Genomic DNA, 22,724 nt, shown 5'->3' with positions numbered 1-22,724 from the left:
CAATTTCACAACAAGCAATAGTGAGGTTCTCTATGTTGGCTTCTTATGTGTTCCACCAATTGGGCAGTTTTGTGAAGCACTTAACCATTCCTATTAGCTGCTCATAATGTTGATGAGAGGAAAGGGCTGATTTGCAGCCCTCTCTATTACATAAAAGACCTTAAACAAGAATTCTTAGTCCTACCATAATTATTACTATTATTATTATTATTATATTTGTTAAGTACATACTTTGTGGGAGATACAAGTTAATCAGGTTGGACACTGTTCCTGTCCCATGTGGGGTTTCCGTTCTTAGTTGGAAGTGCTACAGGCATTAATCCTCATTTTGCAGGTGAGGAAACTGAGGCTCAGAGAAGTAAAGAGTCTTGCCCAAGATCACACAGTAGACAAGTGGCAGAGCCAGAATTAGAACCCAGGTCTTCTGAGTCCCAAATCTATGCTCTTTCCACTAGGCCATGCTGTTTCTCCAACTAGGTCCACTTACCCCCAGCAGACCACCAAACATTAGCACAAATCCAGGACTTCTTGTGGTATGGCTAAAATAATGTATAATTTATTTAAGTAACTGTAAAAATCAAATATATTCTTTTCATTTGGTTTAAACGTTAAACTAAAAACAAAGCTGTAGGACAGGATTCACCATTCAGAGAACATGTAAAGTTACAAAGCAATGAATGACACAGAACACAGATATTAAGTAGATTACAGTGTCATTCTTCCAACAGACATTAAAGTGTCTTGAAGTCATGAAACAGATTTCTATGAGGCTTCTTGAAAATATCAAGCCCAAGAAAATAGTTTTTTATGAGAAGCAGCGTGGCTCAGTGGAAAGAGCACGGGCTTTGGAGTCAGAGCTCATGAGTTCGAATCCCTGTTCTGCCACTTGTCAGCTGTGTGACTGTGGGCAAGTCACAACTTCTCTGTGCCTCAGTTCCCTCATCTGTAAAATGGGGATTAAGACTGTGAGCCCCACGTGGGACATCCTCATTCCCCTGTGTCTACCCCAGCACTTAGAACAGTGCTCGGCACATAGTAAGCGCTTAACAAATACCAACATTATTATTATTATTTGTTGTTGGATTTTTTTTTCCATTTCTCCGGGCATTGTTCTTTGGTCTTATAGCCATGATTTGAATTGGTCCTCCAATCTATATGTAGAATTGTGCTTGTAATTTCCTTATTGTTTTAGCACCAACACTTTCAGCCAGATTTGCCCTGCCAAGAGCAATCTTTGCAGAATTGCTAAATCCCACTTCGAGGCAGAGGGCTTGTAGGATATTTTTGGTTACTCCACTTTCCTCTTCAGCACATAGGCATGTTCCCAATGCAATCAATCCCAGAGCTCTTGCCAATCAATGGTATTCACTGAACGCTTACTGTAGAATAATTGTGGAATTTGTTAAGTGCTTACTATGTGCCAAGCACTGTACTAAGTGCTGGGACAGATACCAGATAATCAGATTGGACAAAGTCCCTGTCCCCTGTGGGGCTCACAGTCTCCATCCCATTTTACAGATGAGGTAACTGAGGCCCAAAGGAGTGAAGTGACTTGCCCAAGGTCATACAGTAGACAAGTGGCAGAGCCAGGACCAGAACTCATGACCTTCTGACTAGAAGCCCAGGGTCTATCCACTGTGCTGTGCTGCTTTTCTAGTAGCAGAGCCCTGTACTAATCACTAGGGTGAGTATAATACAGCAGAGACGATAGACTTGTTTGCTGCCCACAACAAGCTCACAATCCAGACGGGGATGTGTCCAGCCTCAGCTAAAAATACAGTCTCACAAGAATGATATACGCCACACAAACCTAAGACAACTCAGTCAATCAATCAACCAATGGAATTTATTGAGCATTCACTGTCTGCGGAGCACTGTACTAAGCACTTGGGAGAGTACACTATGACAGAACTCATAGACACAAAGAAAGGACACGATGAAATTGCAAAAAAATCACCTTCACCGAAGATGGATGTACTGCTCGTCCTTCCAACTAGGCGGGACCTTGGCATACCAGTTCTTTTGTTCCTCAAAATCTTGCCTGACAAATGAAGGTCAGTTAGACACCAAGCTCTCTGATCTCTATCTCCCTAGTCAGATCTCAAAGATTTCTACTGAAATCCTTGAGAATCTCTCCATTCCTCCATTTTGTTCTACCCCTCAGTTCCACTGTAATCCCCAAATGATTTCAGGCTTAGAGAGCTGACTTCCCCCCACCACACACTAAGTGCTGGTGAAGGACTAGAAAGACAATATAAAAGTAGAAAGTTCAAATGTCCGACTAGCTCTTCTATACTGTGAGTAGGGAATGTGTCTACCAACTCTGATATACTGTCCTCTCCCAAGCACTTAGTACAATGCTCTTCACACAGTAATTGCTCAGTAAATACCAATGCTTGATGGAGAATGAAAAAGTAAACTAGTGATCAACACCAATGCCATCGACTCCCATCCGCTGTTCATCTTGCAATTGGTAATTTTTCTCTCCCCACCCTTCAAACCTCACTGAAGGAACATCTCCATAAAGAAGCCTTCCCTCTCATCTTTTTCTTCAACTTCCTTCTGTGTCGCCCTGTCTTGCTCCCTTTATCTCCCCCCAGTCCCTGCCCCGCCCCATCAGCAGCCTCAGATTACTTATGTCCATATCTGTAAATTATTTATTTAATGTCTGTCTCCCCCTCTAGACTCTAAGCTCATTGTGGGCATGGGATGTGTTATACTGTACTCTCCCAAGAGCTTAGTACAGTGTTCTGCAAACAACAAGCGCTCAATAAATATGATTTAATGACTGGTTACTCCACTGCCCTCCTTTCCTCTCGACTGTTAGTTCACTGCGGGCAGGGAATTTGCTTATTATTGTATTGTACTATCCCCAGTTCGTAGTAGAGTGCCCTGCACACTCTAACTGCTCAATAAACATAATACCCTGACTGACTGACTCCTTTCCTTCTTCAGTAGTAAATTCAGGTCCCTGTCAGCCAATCTTCCTTTGTACTCTACCCAGAGCAATATCAACCCAGGACACCCAGGCCTCGTGCATGCCCTTCAGGTTCCAGCTTCTCAAGGCCTAGGAACTGCTATCAGCAGGGTAGTGGTATCAGTTGCCAAAGGAACGACAGAGAAAGACACACAAGAAAGAGTTTCTTAGAAACTCCCACTCAAATCAAATTCTCTCCATTCATTACTCTCTCCACTGAGCAGGGATGCAGCAGGCAGAGTTCACACCTGGCTGCTAAGGAGGCATTTGCTCATGGGCCCTCTTCACAGGAAAGGCCCCATGCTGCTTCTCTGAGGGCCTGGAAAACCACATTTGCCAAAGAGACACTAAGTTCAGTGCCAACACAACACTCATTCAATTGGCAGGTGCTGATGAAGGGGCCAATTTTCCATTGCTCAGTCACTTCCAGCCAGGTCTTCCTGACCATACACTAGACTGTAAACTCCTTGTGGGCAGGGACCGTGTCTACTGACCCCATTATGCAAAACTCTCTCAAGTGCTTAGTACAGTGCTCTGCACACAGTAAGTGCTCAATAAATAAGATTGATTGATGCAACTGCAGATGGTAGTCAGGGAGAATATTTCGCTGCTGTCATGATGTAGGCGAGTTGACAAGTACTGTGAGGCTCAAATGGGAACAACTTAGTACAGTGCCTGGCACATAGTAAGCGCTTAACAAATACCACAGAAACACCCTCTGCTGCTCTGTCCCCACACCCAAAAAATATAAAAACAAAAAAAGGGAAACTTGCTCTCTGGAAGCCTCAACAGACTCTCCTAGTTTCTATCACCAATAACTTCTTGCTGAGCTCGGCAGAAGCTAAGAAGAGGATGAGTGACAAGGGCCTCCAATTCTGATCCCCTTCTCATTGGGAGTTAATAATGTTGGTATTTGTTAAGCGCTTACTATGTGCCGAGCACTGTTCTAAGCGCTGGGGTAGACACAGGGGAATCAGGTTGTCCCACGTGGGGCTCACAGGCTTAATCCCCATTTTACAGATGAGGGAACTGAGGCACAGAGAAGTTAAGTGACTTGCCCACAGTCACACAGCCGACAAGTGGCAGAGCTGGGATTTGAACTCATGAGCCCTGACTCCAAAGCCCATGCTCTTTCCACTGAGCCACGCTGAGTTCTCCTTCATATCAGGTCTACCCTGCCCCCTTACACAGGCAAGTCTACCTTTAAACGGTTGTTATATGGAAAATGTAGTCAATCCATCAATGGCATTTATTAAACACACACTGTGGGTAGGGCACTTTGATTCTCCTTTTTTCGTTTTGTGTTTTTCAAGTGTGTTTTGTGCTTCTCTCCCAACTTCATGTGACTGCTTTCAGGGTTACAATGCTTTGATGGATCTAAACCACACAGCTTCATTTCTGTGCAAGAAGCATATAGTACATATTATCTGAAAGAGGAAGTGGGCAGATTTGGCAAGATTTACTGATGACACTAAATTGTGTCTCGTTAAAAACACTGACAAGCTCAGTCCCCACACATTTAAAAGCAACAGTCAGTTGGACAATCAGGAGACATATAATTCTACATTGATAAGAGAAAGTGATAATACATCAGGAGGAAACTGCCATGTAAATTTTAAAAATCCTCCCAGTTTGTTACATTTGAAAGGAAGTGAAGATCCCAAACTGGCCAATATGTAGATTTATATTGTTTCTGTTGGATTTATGCTATCTAATGCCTTTCCTCTGAAAATCCTCCATGGGTTTATTTGGAATAATGACGGAGTTGTTTGCTGTCAATTGTACATGTAAAGGAAGACATAAAATAAAATAAAAGAGACAGCTTGAAAGAAGAAAGTGCCAAAGAGTAAAAAAGAGGTAGGGTAAGTTAGGGAAATTGTACATACTGCATGGTGCATACAGGGTCTAGGCTAACAAGTACAGATCTTAATTAAAATTGTAACAAGTTCAAAAATTGTATCGCATTGCATCGCATTGTACTGCATATACAAGAGAGTTGGGAGTAGGGTGGTGAATGAAATTAAAATTTATCCAATTAAAACAATGAGGAAATAAACTTTTTTTTGGATACCTTTGAACTTTCACCACTATCTCACGGAGCCAAATACTACAGCCATTTATAGTTGGGTGGGGTTTTTTTTTAGTGTTTCTTCTTTAAACCCAACGTATTTATGCACCATTAATAATATTAATTGTGTAACTTAAATGTAATATTAATTCAATTTCAAAGGCAAACTTCCTGGTCAATATCCCAAAGACAGTTAATATGATAAATTTACATTTTGTACCCCAGAAAGAATTTCTTGAAGAATGAATTTGGCTAGTCATACAGTTTTTTAAAAAGTCATAATTACAGTAAGCCTTGTTCTAAGAAAAGTAAATGTTGCTTCCTGAAAGCAGTCAGAATACTAATTCCTCTTTATACTTTACCAGATTAATTTTGGTAAGGAATGAATTTCTCTGTTCATTCTGCACAATTATCAGAATTGTAATTATATTATCATTTACAATTCTTGTATGGAATTTGTCAATTAAACCAAACAAAATAATTGAATTAGAATTAATGTTAATACCAAGGTGCTATATTCCCCCTTAGGACAACAATTAAAACTCCAGGGCCTAGAAAGGGTTATTTATGAACTAAATGGAAGTAATAATAAAAATAATATTTAAGTGCTTACTATGTACCATTCATTGCGCTTTTACAGGGGGAGATGCAGGACAATCAGATCAGACACAGTCCCCGCCCAACGTGGAGCCCATATTCTTATGGGGAGAGAGAACAGGTATTTAATCCCCATTTTAAAGAGAGGAAACACACAGGTTAAATGACTTGCCCAAGATCACACCCAGGAGGCAAGTAGCAGAGCTCAAATTAGAACCCAGGTCTCCTGATTCAATCAGTCAGTGCTATTTGTTGAGTGCTTACTGTGTGCAGCAAGTACACAGTACTTACTCTCAGGGGTAAGGTATTCTTACTAGGTAACTACCAGACATTGGACCCTGGCTCAGCTATTGATATCCTGGGACTGAAAACTCCAAAGACTGATTTTTTTCCTTTCCAATCATTTTGGTTTGTTTTCAATCGGAATTTGTTAAATGCTTACATTGTGCCAGGCATTGTACTAAGCGCTGGGCTAGATACGAGATGATCGGATTGGACATAGTCCATGACCCACATAAGGCTCTCAGCCTTAAACTCCATTTTACAGATGAGGTAACTGAGACACAGCGAAGGAAAGTGTCTTGCCCAAGGTCAACAGTAGACAGGTGGCAGAGCTGAGTTTAAAATACAGGTCCTCTGACTCCCAATACCATGTTCTTTCCACTAGGCTGCACTGCTCCTCTTCTGCTCTTAACCAGTTTGTGCTCAGCATAGGCAGCCATGTGATTACCCCCACAAGTAGTTTATCTGGGAAGGAGACTTGCAGTATAATATGAGAGCCCAGGACTGGGGACTGCCAGTGAACCCTCTCCACCATCATGGCCCAGTGGAAATAGCATGGGCCTGGGAGTCAGAGTAGCTAAGTTCTAACCCTGGCTTTGACACCTGTCTGCTGTGTAACCTTGGGTAAGTCACTTAACTTCTTTGGGCCTCAGTTCACCTGTCTGCAAAATAGAGATCCAATACTTGTACCACCTCCTACTTAGACTGTGAGCCCCATGTGGAAAGTGATTAACTGGTATCTACCCCATCGCTTAGTACGGTGCTTGCCGCATAAGTAAGCGCTTTACAAATACCACAGTTATTCTTAGTTTATTAGTAACCACCACATTCTCCAGTCATTTCCTCATCTCCCCACTGATTGCAGCATCAGCAAAGTACACTGACAAAGTCTCTAGCCACCACTAATTAGAAGAAAAGCTAAGGAGAAAATCCCAATGTGGTCCTGGATTTTGACCAGTACTTTTAAGAATGGACCATGACTGGAATTACTCCAAATTCAGGAAATGTCAGGAAGTAAAGCTAGGGAAGGAAAGACTGCATTTGAAAGAACTGTCCAGAGCTAAGGCAGTCTATGCTGGTGCTTGAGTTCCACCTAAGCAGCTCCTTATATGCAGACACACCCAACACAGATCCCTGCTCTACACTGTACACTCTGTGGGCAGGGAATATGTCTGTTGTTATATTGTACTCTCCCACTTCGTACAGTGCTCTGCACACAGTAAGCACTCAATAAATACGATTGATCTGCTTTACACATTCTCCCTCAGTGGGGGGCTGGGTGTTTACGAGAGAGGGGAAGGGAAGAAGAGGGAGAGAGGAGAGGGAATGAGGCTGAGTAGAGCAAGAAAACTATGACTTCCCACCCTCTAAATCAACCAATCAAACCACATGTGCTTACTTTGTGCAGAGCACTGTGCTAATTGTCTAGCACTGTAGTAAAGAAAACACCCATGAGGGAAGGACAATTGCAGAGGCTGGGATTGCCTTCCCTTTTTTGAGCAGAACTGTAGAATGAAGATCTGGTCAGAGTGAAGTATGGACTAGAGTGGAGAGAGAGAAGAGGCTGGGAGGTCATCAAGGAGGCTGATGCCATACACAATGCAGGATAGGATAAATGCTTAGATTAATGTGGTAGCAATTTGGATGAAGAGGAAAGGGCAGATTTTAGCAATGCTGTGAATGTTGAACTGACAGAATTTGGTGACACTAAATGTGTGGGCTGAGAAAGATGAGTTGAGGATAATGCCAAGGTTAGGGGCTTGTGAGGCAGGTTAGGATGGTGGTGCTGTCTACAGTGAGGAAAAAGTCAGGAAGAGGACAGGGTTTGCGTGGGATGATAAGGAGTTCTGTTTTGGACATGGTAAGTTTGAGGTATTGGAGGGACATCCACAAACAGATGTCCTGAAGGCAAGAGGAAATTCAAGACTGTAGAGAAGGAGAGAGATCAGCACTGGAGACATAGATCTGGCAATTATCCACAAAGAGATGGTAAAGACATGGGAGCAAAGTTCTCCAAGGGAGTGGCTGTATATGGAGAATAGAAGGGGACCCAGAACTGAACCTTGCGGGACTCCGACACTTAGTAGGTGGGAGGAAGAGGAGGAGCTACGAAAGACGCTAAGAATAAGCAGCCAGAGAGATTGGAGGAGAACCAGGAGAGGACGGTGTCAGTGAAATCAAGGTTGGATAAAGTTTCCAGGAAAAAGAGATGGTCAAGAGCAACAAAAACAGCTGAGAGGTTGAGGAGGAATAGGATGAAGTAAAGCCTGTTGGATTTAGCAAGATCATTGGTGACCTTTAAGAGAGCAGTTTCTGTGGCATGAATGGGATGGAAGCCATGTTGGAGGGGGTCAAGGAGCAAACTGGAAGAGAGGAAGTGGAGACAGCAACTGTGGACAACAAGTTCAAGGAGTTTGGAAAAGAATGCTAAGAAGGAGATGGGGCAATAACTGGAGGGAGCCATGAGGTCAAGAGACGATTTTTTCAGTATAAGATATGCATGAGCTTGTTTGAAGGCAGTGGGGAAAAAGTCACTGGAAAGTGAACATTCAACTATGAACAGAACAGTGAAAAGAGTGAACAGTCATCTTCAAAGATGGTGGTCAGGAAGGGAAGAAGAGAGGGGGCAAGGGCTTTGATAAGGTGCGACAAGATGGGGTCGGAGGCACAGGAGGAAGGAGTGGATTTTGAGAGGAAGCAGGAGATTAAACACACTAAGCATAAGAAGCAGCATGGCATAGTGGAAAGAGCCCAGGCCTAGTAGCCAGAGGACTTGGGTTCTAAGGCCACCTCTGCCACTGGCCTGTTGTATTACCTTGGACTTGTCATTTAACTTCTCGATGCATCAGTTTCCTCATCTGTAAAATGGAGATTCGATGCCCGTTCCCCCTCCTGCTTTCACTGTGAGTCCCTTGTGGAACAGGAACTATGTTCCATCTGATTAATTTATATATACCCCAGGACTTAAAATAATGTGTGATACATAGTAATCACTTAAATACTACAATATTGAGAACAACCTTCTTCTTGTGGTAACAGGTATGGCTGGTTCGTAGCTCCCCAATCAATTCAAATAAATTCCTTTCTTGTTGCAGCAGTTGAGAAGTAGCATGGCCTAATGGATAAAGCATGAGCCTGGGAGTCAGAAGGTCAAGGGTTCTAATCCTGGCCCCGCCACTTGTCTGCTTGTGACCTTGGGCAAGTCACTTCACTTATCTATGCCTCAGTTCCCTCATCTGTAAAATGTGAATTGAGACTGTGAGCCCTACATGTGTCCAACCCAATTTGCTTGTATCCACCCCAGTACTTAGTTCAGTGACTGGCACATAGTAAGCACTTAAATACCATAATTATTATTATTGTTTTTCTAGTGTTGAGAAACCTGAGATACATAAACTAGGTTATACCTGATCTATACTTAAAGAAACCCATATGATCAAACAAATAAGGCTTGGTGGGAACCAAAGTGAAATTTGCTACCTCAAAGTAGAGCTGACAAACAGGAAAGAGTCGAACCCTCCCTAAATGTTCTTTTTGACAGAACATTGAAGGCTTTGTTTCAAAGTGAACCATAGTTTTCACATTTAATCATCATGTTATTTGTCATGTCTATGGAAAAGTTGTGCATTAGAATAGGAGATCATATTGATTTGGAAAAGGTAGGGTTAATGGACAAGTGAAGAGTGAGCAGCTGGAATTTAAAGGAGGTAGGAAGAGGTGAGGCATGGGAGAGGTGGGGTGAAGCAGTTTCCAAAGCCTCCAGACACCTGACCAGAAAATAACCCCATGAGACTGACAGGGGCAAACGGTATAATCCTCCTAATTGCAGCTACGGAAACTGAGGCCCAGAAGAATTAAAGGAGTTTTCCAAGGACTGCAGGAATTCATAGATGTTGCCAGTGCAATGGAACTTCCCTAACCACATCCATAATCGCATCATCACCATTTCAGTAGCTGGTCTAGGGATGTGGGGCCAGAAAGGCTCCAGTTTCTTGTTTTTTGTTTCTTAAGTTTCTTTTGCCAACCCTTGTTGGGTACAGTTAGCCTGGAGAGTTTAACGAGGCCACAGAGGGCTAGAGACAGCATTAGCCCCAATAAGCCAGCCATCCCCTTCCCAATCACCAGTTGTCTCTTCTCTGCCCCAACTAAGGATGTTTTCTGGCTCCACAGGCATTTCTGTACTCAGGGAGAGCAGGGGTTGAGGCCTGAACCCTTCACCACATAGCTCTCTGCCTTCTGATCCCGTAGTCCTCTCGTGCCCAACAGGCCCAGGGAGACCCTAACGTGGTACAATCACCCGATTGCCCAGCCCTTCAGGAATTCGCACTTGGCTCTGGCCTGTTACTTATGAGCTACTACCACCTTCCATCTGATTGCCAGAGTGCCCTCTCCTCCTGAATTTTTCTTTATTTTGGTATTTAAGTGCTTACTATGTGTCAAGTGTGTGAGGAACAGCGGGCTTAATGGAAAGAGCATGGGCTTGGGAGTCAGAAGTCATGGGTTCTAATCCCAGCTCTGCAACTTATCAGCTGTGTGACTTTGGCCAAGTCACTTAACTTCTCTGTACCTCAGTTACCTCATCTGTAAAATGGGAATTAAGACTGTGAGACCCACAAGGTACAACCTGATTACCTTATATCTACCCCAGCACTTAGAACAGTGCTTGGCCCATAGTAAGCACTTTACAGATATCATTATTATTAAGTACTTTTCTAAGCCCTGGGGTAGATACAAGTTAATCACATTGGACAGTCCCTTTCCACATGGAGCTCACAGTCTAAGTATAAGGGAGAACATAGGTATTGCATACCGCTTTTCCAGATGAGGGAACTGGAGCACAAGAAAGTTAAAAGACTTGTCCAAGGTTACACAGTAGACAACTAGCAGTGACAGAATTAGAACCCAGGCAGGTTCTCTGACTCCCAGGCCTGTGCTCCTTCCACTGGCCACACTCCTTCCCACTAGGTCCTCCTTCCCACTAGGTCATGCTGCTTCCCTCACACTATTTTCACTAATGACTTAAGTCACTCAAGAAAAAAAAGGGAGCACCAGGAAACGGGGCAGTTAGAGCAGTCTGGAGAGCCAGCTTCCAGATAAGCAAGTCACAGCTTAACTCTCACATTAGAACCAGTTTTTAAAAATTCCTTCTTTTTGCTGTGTGCCCATTTTTAACAAGGAAATCCTGGCCCTTCCAGCAGACCTCAGGTGAACCTGCTGGCTCTCTTCCAGGTTGGAAACCTGGTAAGAACTCAGGCCCCCTCAGCTGGGAGGAGACCCCAGATTTCAGCCTTGTGCAGGACTACCTCCAGATCCAGAGCAAACCCTTTTATCCTTTCTAACCCCCCTAGAGCCTTTTGGAAGTTCTCCCCTTGCCTGCAGTCTCCTTCAGTAGTCATCTCTAGACTGTGAGCTCATCATGAGAAGGGAATGTGTTTGCCAATTGCTATAATGTACTCTCCCAAGTTCTTAGTTCAGTGCTCTGCACACAGTAAGCACTCAATAAATACCATTCATTGAGTGCCCAAGGACACAGCTAGCAAGTGGCAGAGCCGGGATGGAAATCCAGGTCTCCTGCCTCCCAATCCTGTATTCTTGCTACTAGGCCACACCGCTTTCAGTGAAATTTAAATTTAAGTAGCAAGCCTGGTGCATATGGACTGGGGTTGTAGACAAGCTTCAAAAACAAGATATTATTTATCTAAAGATTCCGAAGGTAAGCCCAGGGGTCTAAGAGCCAATAAGGATGTTACATTTGCATTTTGAAGGTTTGGGGCTGGCAAGGCTTCCGCCACCTCGAGAAGGCTGGTGTGGGAACCACATCCTTTATTTTTTGGCTCCACATCCTGGGCAGACAGTCCTGTGGTTTCGGAAGAGTTACGTTCTGCTCGTGTAACTACAGCTCACTGAAACGAAGCAAGTCCAGCACCCAGGACCATAGGCATTCTCCAGGCATCGGAGGTGCACATGCTTGATCTCAAATGAAGAAGAAACACTTACTGGTTTCCGGGGTTTTCTCATCAGGTCGGCCAAACAAAAACTCGTACTTGGCCTTGGCAACACTCTGGGAATGAGTTGATGCGTTGTTAAGCCAAACAAACGTCTCTGCCTGAAAAAGTAGAAAAAAACACATGATCAAGTTTCAGTCTTGAAAGACTTAGCATTCTCCAAGAAAATCATCCATGAAGACAGTTAACCCAACCTGAAAAGATTAATCTATGGATTCTGTTCTTTCTATATTTAGTAATGCCACTGACCACCAAGGGCACAGAAATAAACATAAAAATCATCATAAACAGCCACAGTATTGCCAGGAGAGGTAAGCTGTGGGGTGGTGAGTGACTCCTTTGAAAGGGAAGGCAGACGATTATGCTAAAGATATTGCTTAGTATATTGTTTGTACTGGTCAATAACCTATGGTCTTGCTGGCATGCATTTCTGGAAAAAGTCCAGGAATTTAGTGGTAAATCCAAGACTAAACTGGAAAAAAAAGCCACTCCCACATGAATATACACCATCCCTGGATAATTTGGCTTGACGGGGAGGGGGAGGAAGGGGGACAGAGAGCAAAGAAGAAGGGAAGATGGAGGGGAGGGGGATGTGACAAGGAAGAAAATGGAAAGAACATGAGACTGGGAGTCAGAAGACCTGGGTTCTAATCGCAGCTCTGCCACTTGCCTGCTATGTGACCTTGGGAAAATCACTTCGCTTGCTTCAGTTCCCTCTTCTGCAAAATGGGGATTCAGTACCTTTTCTCTCTCTTTCTTAGACTGTGAGCCCCATGTAGGCCTGATTATTTTCTATCTTACCCAGCTATAAGTAGAGGGCTTGGCACAGAGTAACCACTTAACAAAAAGCACTATTATTATTATTGTCAGTCAATCCAATTTATTGAACACTCACTGTGTGCAATGCACTGTACTAAGCATTTGGGACAGTAAAATACAAGAATAACACAGACACATTCTCTACCCACAACAAACCTACAGAGTAGAGGAGGGGGCAGACATTATTATAAATAAAATTATAAATAGGCACAAAAGTGCTGTGCCTCTGGGAGGGGGCAAAGAATAAAGGGAACAAGTCAGGGTGACACCGAAGGGAGTGGGATAAGAGGAAAAGAGGGCTTAAATGTAAGTTCTGCAAGGTTGAAAGCTGTTCCATGTGCCACATTGTTTCATTCAATGATAGGCATCTGGGTATATGGTCTAGAAAAATCTCTTTTCATAATTACATGACCTTTAATGCCTGCCCAATGAAATATTCAAGCCCAGAGGCTAAAAGCACAACTGAGGTAAAGCCTAGACCTAAAAGTTTTTCTAACTTGATGATGGGGTCTTTGCTAGATTTAACTCTGGGGAAGCACAAAGACAAAAGCACTGAACCTCAAGGGGTATATGCCCAAAATTAAAATAGCTTCAAATGGCAGAGACCTATACAACTGAGCTCAAAACTAGAAAAATGAGTTTTCATGAGGAACAGCACTGAAACCCAAAATCCCCTCACACTCTCTCTGAGTCTCTCACGCACACACGTCCGCACACACGTACACACACACGCTTTATCCAGTTCTATCTAATCTTTTTCTTGTCCAACATTCCAGTCAAGGTCAGGTTCACCTGCATAGTTCAGCCCCAGAAGTGGCAACAGTGAATTCACCAGCGGGAGAGGGATGGCAGGGCAAACCAAGGATCCAGAAGGCATAAAGGGAGCTGTGACTGAGCCTGTCCTAATTAAGAAACTGATTTTTCTTTCTTTTTTTTCAATCCAGAATAAAATGCTTTTAGGATTGGGTGGATTGGGGAAATGAAGGGTGATATAGAATCAGTGAACCAACTCCACACATATAACACTTCCCTAGAGAGGATTAGAGGATTTGCTCCCCGGTAAGAGCAAAGGGCAAGGATATTGACACCTGAAAACTCACTTGCTTATGAAAAAGGATATAATGCAAACAGAAATAAAGGAGTATTAATTTCCATAGATTGAAAAGGGCAGTGTGGCCACTTACCTGCTCTGTGACCTTGGGTAAATCACTTAAAATTATCTGTACCTCAGTTTCCCCAAATGTAAAATAGGGATGAAACACCTATTCACCCTCTATAGTAAACTGCTAAACCCAGGTGGGTTAGTGATTGTGTCGGATCTAATTTCACTGTATCTACCCCAGCACTTAATACAGTGTTTGTCACATTAAAAAGTGCTAAACAAATACCATAATCATTACTCTAGCAGAGAAAGTGCACTTCTTCCCCAAACACTGAATACAGCACTCAGTACCTAGAGGTGCTGCAATGAATACTAGTGGCTGACTAGTAAAAGGGTTTGATTTGTGTCAAGGGTCACTGGGACTCAGATTTGGTGCTAGTGGATAGATCTCTGGCACCTGAAAGGCTCACCACGGTAATCTGCTGAACACTTCTATATCAATCACTCAATGGTATTTATTGAGTGCTTATTATGTGCAGAGCACTGTACTAAGAGCTTGAAAGAGTACAATTCAGCAGAATTACCAGCCGCATTCCCTGCCCACAATAGGTTTAGAGTCTAGAAGACTACATCAAGGAAGCCCGCTTTTGGGAGTGGGTGCTATATCAGTGCTGCAACAGGATATCTTGGTTACACAAGGGAGATGTTTTGGCTCCTCAAATGCCCCTCCCACTTGATGTCTAAATAATAGCAGAGTTTGTTAATCAATCAGTCAATACTATTTATTGAGCACTTACTATATGCAGGGAGCACTGTTCTAAGCGCTTGGAAGAGAACAATATAAACAGAATTAGACTTGGTCCCTAGACACAATGCGCTTGTAATCTATGTACCAAGCACTGTGCTAAGCACTGGGGGAGATACAAGTTAATCAGGTTAGTCAGTCCCTGTTCCCCATGGGGCTCAGACTAAATAGGAGGGAGAACAAGCTTACTTGATTATAAACCTGCTGAGGGCAGGGGCCATGTTTTACCTCTGATATATTCTTCCAAGCACTTAATACAGTGCTCTACCACAGAGGAGGAGTTCAATAAGTGCCATTAAGAGAAGGATTGATTCTACCAAGATGGCTGGGAGAGGTGCCTTAACCCACCACTAACCCACCACTATTCCCAGGACAAATTAAGGCCAGCCAAGCTGGAACTCAGGTGTGCACAGGTTGATTTGAGGGTCCTATCCTACCCAGGCCCTCCAAACCCAAACCTCACAGGTGAAGCAAAACTTGGGGTCCATCCTAACAAACCTGAATTTTTCTTTTTATTCTAAAGTTGTACTACTGCAACCTGGGCCCAGCACCAAGAGCCAGGAAAGGCAGACTGATATGCAAATTTCTGAGAGGGCCAAAACTGAGACAATAGGGAAATTTAAATATGCGTTTGTCTTCTCCCTTCCACCTCTTTTTCACTGCCTAATCTACGATAGGGTTCAGGAAGCAGGAGGAGGGGAGGTTACCAGACCCTAGCAGCCTCAACTGGACTGGGCAGAAGCAGAACTGAAGCTGGCTTACTGCCAACCCAAATCAGCCCCACAGGATCATGGAGCCCACAGGCTAAACATGATTCATTCAGAGTTAAAGCAGCATTTTTAAACCTTCAAGTTTAACTGTGTCTTTCAATTTTTCACTTTCTTGATGTGATTTCCCAAGGGACAGGAGGGGGCTGTGAGGATAATCAGCAGAGGCCACTCATAGGGAGGCTGGAGAACATCTGAAAAAAAAATCTGTCCCATCTCTTCCTGTATCCTTGAGGGCAGAGATCCCATCTACCAACTTTATTGTACCCTAATCTCCCAAGTGTTTAGTACAATCCTTGGGACACAATATGCCCTTAATGAATACCACTGATTAACTGATCTCTCTGCCAGTTCCAGCACTACTGACCCCTCTCCCAGTTCCAGCACTCCAGACCTCTCTGCCCCAACCTTTCCTTACCTCGTCCTCTTACTTTTCTTCCTCTCTGAGCTTAGAATCAGCAATTCCCCTCTGCTACTAGGAAAAATGAAGACACCCAACTAAAGGGGAACCAAAAGTTTTTCTCCCTCTAATCTAACCTCACTACAGTTATATGTTTATGGAACTGAACCAACACTTATCCACTGAGATAAGTCATTTGAAGTAATGAAGCACCAAAAATGTGAGACTTCCTAGTTATTTCAAACAGTAGGGTGAACAAAATTTGCTTTCATTTGCACTGAAGCAAAACATGAGTACCATAATTCCAGCGTCCTACTGGAATGAGAAATATTAGAAATACCCCCCTCTTCCAAATGCTCATTTTACTTCTGATTCTATTCAACAATGTCCAGAGGAGGTCCTCATCCTGATAGGCTGAAGCATCTCTCCAGGTTTAAAATATATAGGAAACCTGCCTGCATGAACTAACAAGCAGAACACAGGACTGAATGGATATAAATCACCACCTCTTTATAACTCGCCCCTAAAACTGGCTGTTATTTCCTTGACGAGTTAATTGGTTGCACACAGAGCAAAGCCAATCACACCACAGAGGAAAGTAATGACAGGGGCCTTTTCTTTCTGCAAAGAAGAATGCAGGTGTTGAGTAAGAATCAAAGAGCTCAATATTCTACAAGCTAAAAGCAAAAATGACAGTCAGGCAAAACACAGGGTGATTAGACAGGTTAAAAGTAAGGAAGGGCAAGGCAGCATGGCCTATTGGATAGAGCAGGGGCATGGGAGTCAGCAGGACCTGGGTTCTAATTCCAGCTTTACCACATGTCTGTTGTGTGAACTTGGGAAAGTCACTTGACTTCTCTGGGCCTCAATTACCTCATCTATAAAATAGGGATTAAGACTATGAGCTCCATGTGGGACAGGAACTGTGTCCAATCTGATTACCCTAGCACTTAGAAGAGTGCTTGGCATATAGCAAGTGCTTAACAAGTAACATAATTACTTCCCTCTTGACTTCAAGCTAGTTGTGGGCAGTGAATGTGTCTGTTTATTGTTATATTGTACTCTCTCGAGTACTTGGTACAGTGTTCTGCACATAATAAACACTCAATAAATGACTGGCAGACGGGAAGTGACCATCAGGTGCTTGGGAAGGCTCAGAGAGGACAATACCCTTTGGCATCTCTCCTAACTACTCTGCACACTGCCGGTTCGATTTAATTGGATGAGCACCAGAGGCAAGAGTTGAATTTACAGCTTTGAAAAGCCCCTAGAGGCTCCTTTCTCATTCTCCCACCAGCTGCTGCCTGCTCACCTCTTGTCATTTTCCTGAAAGTGGATTCTCTGCAAAGAATAGGGAAGGCTGCTGCTAGAGGGACAGTGTCTAACCAAGTCAAATCAACTGGAGCCAATTCATAGTGAGGACAGCAGGTTCCAAAGGTAAAGCTGACAGCAAACAGTAGGGGTTTCCAAAAATTATAAATATGGATATCCGTGGCATGGGGGAGAGTTGAGGGCAGAGACTCAAGTTTACTGCAAGAAAGAAGGCAATGATAAACCACTTTCATATTTTTACCAGGAAAACTCTATGGATACAGTATCAGAATGATTGCAGACGGAGGTGGGGCGTTCTGCGAGAGATCTGGCCATGAAGTTACTATGGTTAGGAGACGACTCGACAGAATAAGACAAGACAGTGGCGGAGGGAGAATTAATAAGGCAAATCTCTAGCACCTTCTGAGGTTAGGTTAACCACCCTCAAAACATTCACACAGCTCCCATAGTTCTGTGATTCTTCTGGGTTCTCTCGATAAGGGCAAATCACATTCACCACACAGACTAGTCCAGCATGAGCATGGCACAGAATTCAAAACTCATTAGGGCTTAACTACAAAAATGACTTGGGCTGCTGGTAAAGTTAAACAGAGAATAAGGATGTTATATGGACTAGCAGATATGTGTTTCAAAGAGTAAGATAATAAAATTGTTCACACAGATAGTTTGTATAACATAATAATAATAATAATAATGTTGGTGTTTGTTAAGCGCTTACTATGTGCAGAGCACTGTTCTAAGCGCTGGGGTAGACACAGGGGAATCAGGTTGTCCCACGTGGGGCTCATAGTCTTCATCCTCATTTTACAGATGAGGTAACTGAGGCACAGAGAAGTTAAGTGACTTGCCCACAGTCACACAGCTGACAGGTGGCAGAGCTGGGGTTCGAACTCATGAGCTCTGACTCCAAAGCCCAGGCTCTTTCCACTGAGCCACGCTGCTTCTCATGGAACTGTCACTTCTCATGCATGCTTCTCATGCCACTGTCTTGTCTTATTCTGTCGAGTCGTCTCCTAACCATAGTAACTTCATGGCCAGATCTCTCGCAGAACGCCCCACCTCCGTCTGCAATCATTCTGATACTGTATCCATAGAGTTTTCCTGGTAAAAATATGAAAGTGGTTTATCATTGCCTTCTTTCTTGCAGTAAACTTGAGTCTCTGCCCTCAACTCTCCCCCATGCCACGGATATCCATATTTATAATTTTTGGAAACCCCTACTGTTTGCTGTCAGCTTTACCTTTGGAACATAACATAACATGTCTGACTATTGCAATATCACACCTGATTTTGCAACTAATCTATACGCACCTTTGTAGTTTCAGAGCATTGGACCCTAAATATTTTAGCAATCTACAAAGACATGTCATCCTGGACTCCGCACTGCCAGTTCTTCCTATACATCTCCCAAGGAGGCTCTTCTCTTCACCCAAGCTACCAGAACCCTGGTACAAGTTCTAGTTATCATGACTAAACAACTTAACTATCCTCTTCAATGACCTTCCAGTCTCTCCTGGTTCCTATCTAAATTATGATACTGTTGCCAATATCATCTTCTTGAAGAATCACTCTAAATCCTCCACCGACTTTCCTGCTTCTCTGTGCATCAAAGAAAAACTTTCCAAAGCAGCCTCAATTAATCAGTGGTGTTTAATAAGTTCTTATTGTGTACACAGCACTGAATTAAGAGCTTGGGAGGGTATAATACAGCAGAGTTGGTAGACACATTCCCTACCCACAAGGAGCATACAGTCTAGAGGAGGAGAAAGACACTAAATTAAATTATGGATATGTAAGTAAGTGCTGTGGGGCCTTAAGATCCTCCTCTAACCTGCCCCACTTTATCTTTCTGCTCTCTTCAGTCCTCCCAAGCTAACCTTCTAATTGCACCTCATCCACAACTCTTCCATCTCTTTCCCTTTAATCACACTTTTCCTGGCTTAGAACTCCCTCACTCCACAAATCCAACAGACCACAGCTCTCCCCACATTCATAGGTCTCCTAAAATCCACTTTCTCCAACAAGCCTTCCCATATTAATTCCCAATGCCCTAAGTCATATAAACCCATAAACAAGCTCTAGCACTTATGAATTTATACCTACCCTCAGCAATTTTTATGGGATTTAAGTGCTTATTATGAGCTAGGCACTGTTCTCAGCAATGGGGTAGAAACAAGAAAATAATAATAATGATAATTGTGGTATTTATTAAGAGCTATGTGCCAGGCACTATACTAAACACTGGAGTGGATACAAGCAAATTAGGTTGGACACAGTACCTGGCCCAGGTGGGACTCACAGTCTTAATCCCCATTTTACAAATGAGCTAACTGAGGCTCTGGAAAGTGAAGTGACTTGCTTAGGGTGACAAAGCAGACAAGTGGTAGAGCTGGGATTAGTACCTGAATCCTCCTCTTTCTCAGGGCCATGTTTAATCCACTAGGCCACGCTGCTTCTCTACTTCTATGTATATGTTTGTTCAACTGTGCAAGCAATTATTTATCTTGACTATTCTATTAGTAAATATGTCCATGCCTGCCTTCCCTAGTAAGATTGTGGGCAGGTAATGGCTAACTTTGTTTTGAACTTCCCAAAGGCTTAGTACCATGCAGGCACTCAAAAACTACCCATCCACTAATACTACAATTTCATTCATTCATTGGATCACATTTATTGAGCACTTACTGTGTACAGAGCACTGTTCTAAGTGATTGGGAGTGTACAACAATAAACAGATACATTCCCTGCCCACAACAAGCTTACAGTCTAGACATTAATATAAACATAAATTACAGATATGTATATAAGTGCTGAGGGGATGGAAGTGGGGAGAAAAAGAGTGACACAGAAGGGAGTGGGAGAAGAGAAAGAGGGGCTAGGTCAGGGAAGGTCTCTTGGAGACGTGCCTTCAATAAGGCTTTGAAGAGGGGGAAAGCAATTGTCTGTTGGCTTTGAGGAGGAAGGGTGTTCCAGGCCAGAGGAAGGACCTGGGCAAGGTGTCGGCAGCGAGATCATGACATAATGAGCAGGTTAGCACTAAAAGAGCAAAGTGTACAGGCTGGGTTGTAGTAGGAGAGTGGTGATGACATTAATATAAATGAATTACAGATATGTTAATAAGTGCTGTGGGACTGGGAGGAGGTAATGTACTCCTTACTCCCAACCCTTCCAGGATGCTTGGAATAATCTGGGCAGGACAGGGTTTGGGGACCAAAAGGGTGAAAAGCTCTTCTACTAGTTCACAACAGACAAAAATACAAGGCAATACAAAGGGAAAAAAATCTGAATTGATTATGCCCAGAATTTAATGACTAGAGGGATACCAGGCTTAGCTTTAATTACAGCTAAATGAGGATGGGCAATAAGAGATGTCCATCCTCAGGGTCTGAGATGATTAGGCGAGGCTTACAAGATCGCCAGTCTGTTGTGCTTCAGAGATTCCTGGGGTCCTGCCCTCCCATTCCTCTCCCCCCTGCTGTCAGCCTGTCAGGACCCTGGGGGCTGCCCTAAAGTCACCCAAGTGGCAAAAATCCCAGAAGTCTGAGGAGCAGTGGTAACATCCAAGAAGCCGCCAGCCCAGCAGGTCTCCGAATGGTCACTGGCATTCTGGGGTAATAATAATAATAATGTTTTTATTTAAGTGCTTACTATGTACAGAGCACTGTTCTAAGCACTGGGGGAGATACAGGGTAACCAGGTTGTCCCTTATGAGGCTCACAGTTAATCCCCATTTTACAGATGTGGTAACTGAGGCACAGAGAAGTGAAGTGACTTGCCCACAGTCACACAGCTGACAAGTGGCAGAGCTGGGATTTGAACCCATGACCTCTGACTCCAAAGTCTGGGCTCTTTCCACTGAGCCACGCTGCTTTAAGCAGTAAAAATAAGTAAATTTATTCATTACAGTGTGTGCAGAACACTATATTAAATGCTGGGGGAGAATTCACAGGTGGAATTAAATGTGGTCGCTAGCCATCATGGCTACACACGTCTCTCTGGGGGTTTGACATCTTGAACATCCTCCTATCAGAATGCTGTTGAAAGCTTTAAGGATCAGGTGACCTAGCCACCATGTGACTAGGTGGCTTGGAAAGTTTTCCCCTGAAAAATACAGTTAGGAAAAATACACCTAGCCACAGCAGTCAATCATATTTAGTGAGTGATTACTATGTGCAGAGGACTGTACTAAGCACTTGGGGAAGCACAAGACAACAAAGGTAGCAGACCTGTTCCACGAGCTTATATGATCCTAGAGTATCAACAAGTGGCAAAAGTAATGGTTTTTATTAAGTGTTTACTTTGTGCAGAGTGCTGAACTATGTGCTGGGAAATAATATAAAGGTGGAAGTGAGACGTGCTCCCTGGCCTGAAAGGGTTCACAATCTAAAACTAAGGGAGGGGATTTGGGATGGAGAACAGACTCCTAAGGAAGGATAAAATAATTCAAAACAACAATAAAGAAAAGATAACAATATCTACAAGGAGGAAGAGGGCATTGTGGTTAAAGGAGCAGATAAACATTGTATGATAAACCCTGCACCAATTTTTTTATGGTATTTGTTCAGCATTTACTATTCATTCATTCATTCAATAGTATTTATTGAGTGCTTACTATGTGCAGAGCACTGTACTAAGCGCTTGGGATGAACAAGTCGGCAACAGATAGAGACAGTCCCTGCCGTTTGACGGGTTTACAGTCTAATCGGGGGAGATGGACAGACAAGAACAATGGCAATAAATAGAGTCAAGGGGAAGAACATCTCGTAAAAACAATGGCAACTAAATAGAATCAAGGCGATGTACAATTCATTAACAAAATAAATAGGGTAAAGCATGAGTAAAGCACTGTTCTAAGCTAAGTTCACCCAGCCAGATACAGTCCCTGTCTCACAATCTAAGTAGATAGGGTGAGCAGGCTCTGAATTCTTATTTTGCAGTTGAGGAAACTGAAGCACCAGTGAACTTAAGTGACTTGCCCAAGGTCACACAGCAGGCCAGTGGTGAAGCTGCAAATAGAACCCAGGTCCTTTGGCTCCCAGGCCCATGTTTTCCCCTCTAGGCCACACTGTTATGGGGTGTTTGTAAGTGCTTTAAATTCTAATGTGCTTAGTGCTTTTGTTCCTATCCCTGGTTAAACCATGCAACTGAAAAAAAAAAAAAATGCAAGAGCTAGATTTTCCAACAGTCCACCACCTGGCCTTGAAACTTGTGCCATTTCACAGCTGAGATAAGGGCTCCCATAACTGGCCATGTTTGAAGATAGGAGATTATTCTGATGGGGCCATGTGAATTTAGAGGTCATGGAAAATGGAAGGCCAGTACAGACTTTTGAAGAATCACTTTATGGAGAGAGCTAAAATAGGAAGAATCTAGACTTAGAATACTATTTTTTTTTAGTTTGTATACTGTTTGTATCTGCCCTAGTCCCTCACACTCTTTTACAGTTTTATTCTTTCAATGCTCCCAATGTGTCTATCTCCAGTCCTCTCCTCCAGGTACAGTCATAGATGGTGAGCCCCTCAAGGGGCAGGGTCTGTGTCTAATTTTCCCCTGAATACTCTTTCCCAGTT

The 22,724-nt window shown here is 43.2% G+C and overlaps 1 protein-coding gene across 3 annotated transcripts in view; it reads right to left on the bottom strand.

Annotated features, from left to right (window-relative positions):
• PSD3 (pleckstrin and Sec7 domain containing 3) overlaps nucleotides 1-22,724 on the bottom strand; it is a 418,976-nt gene that overhangs the window by 343,402 nt on the left and 52,850 nt on the right. For all 3 annotated transcript variants that reach the window (XM_029066223.2, XM_039912019.1, XM_029066224.1), the window contains exon 2: nucleotides 11,922-12,030. In XM_029066223.2, coding sequence (XP_028922056.1) covers nucleotides 11,922-12,030 — 109 coding nt within the window. The remainder of the gene's footprint in view (nucleotides 1-11,921; nucleotides 12,031-22,724) is intronic.

Source organism: Ornithorhynchus anatinus, chromosome 5 (assembly GCF_004115215.2).
Source record: "Ornithorhynchus anatinus isolate Pmale09 chromosome 5, mOrnAna1.pri.v4, whole genome shotgun sequence".
In the NCBI taxonomy this organism is placed as follows: Eukaryota; Metazoa; Chordata; class Mammalia; order Monotremata; family Ornithorhynchidae; genus Ornithorhynchus; species Ornithorhynchus anatinus.
The sequence above is the reverse complement of the archived record's forward strand: the minus strand, read 5'-3'. Positions and strand labels throughout refer to the sequence as shown.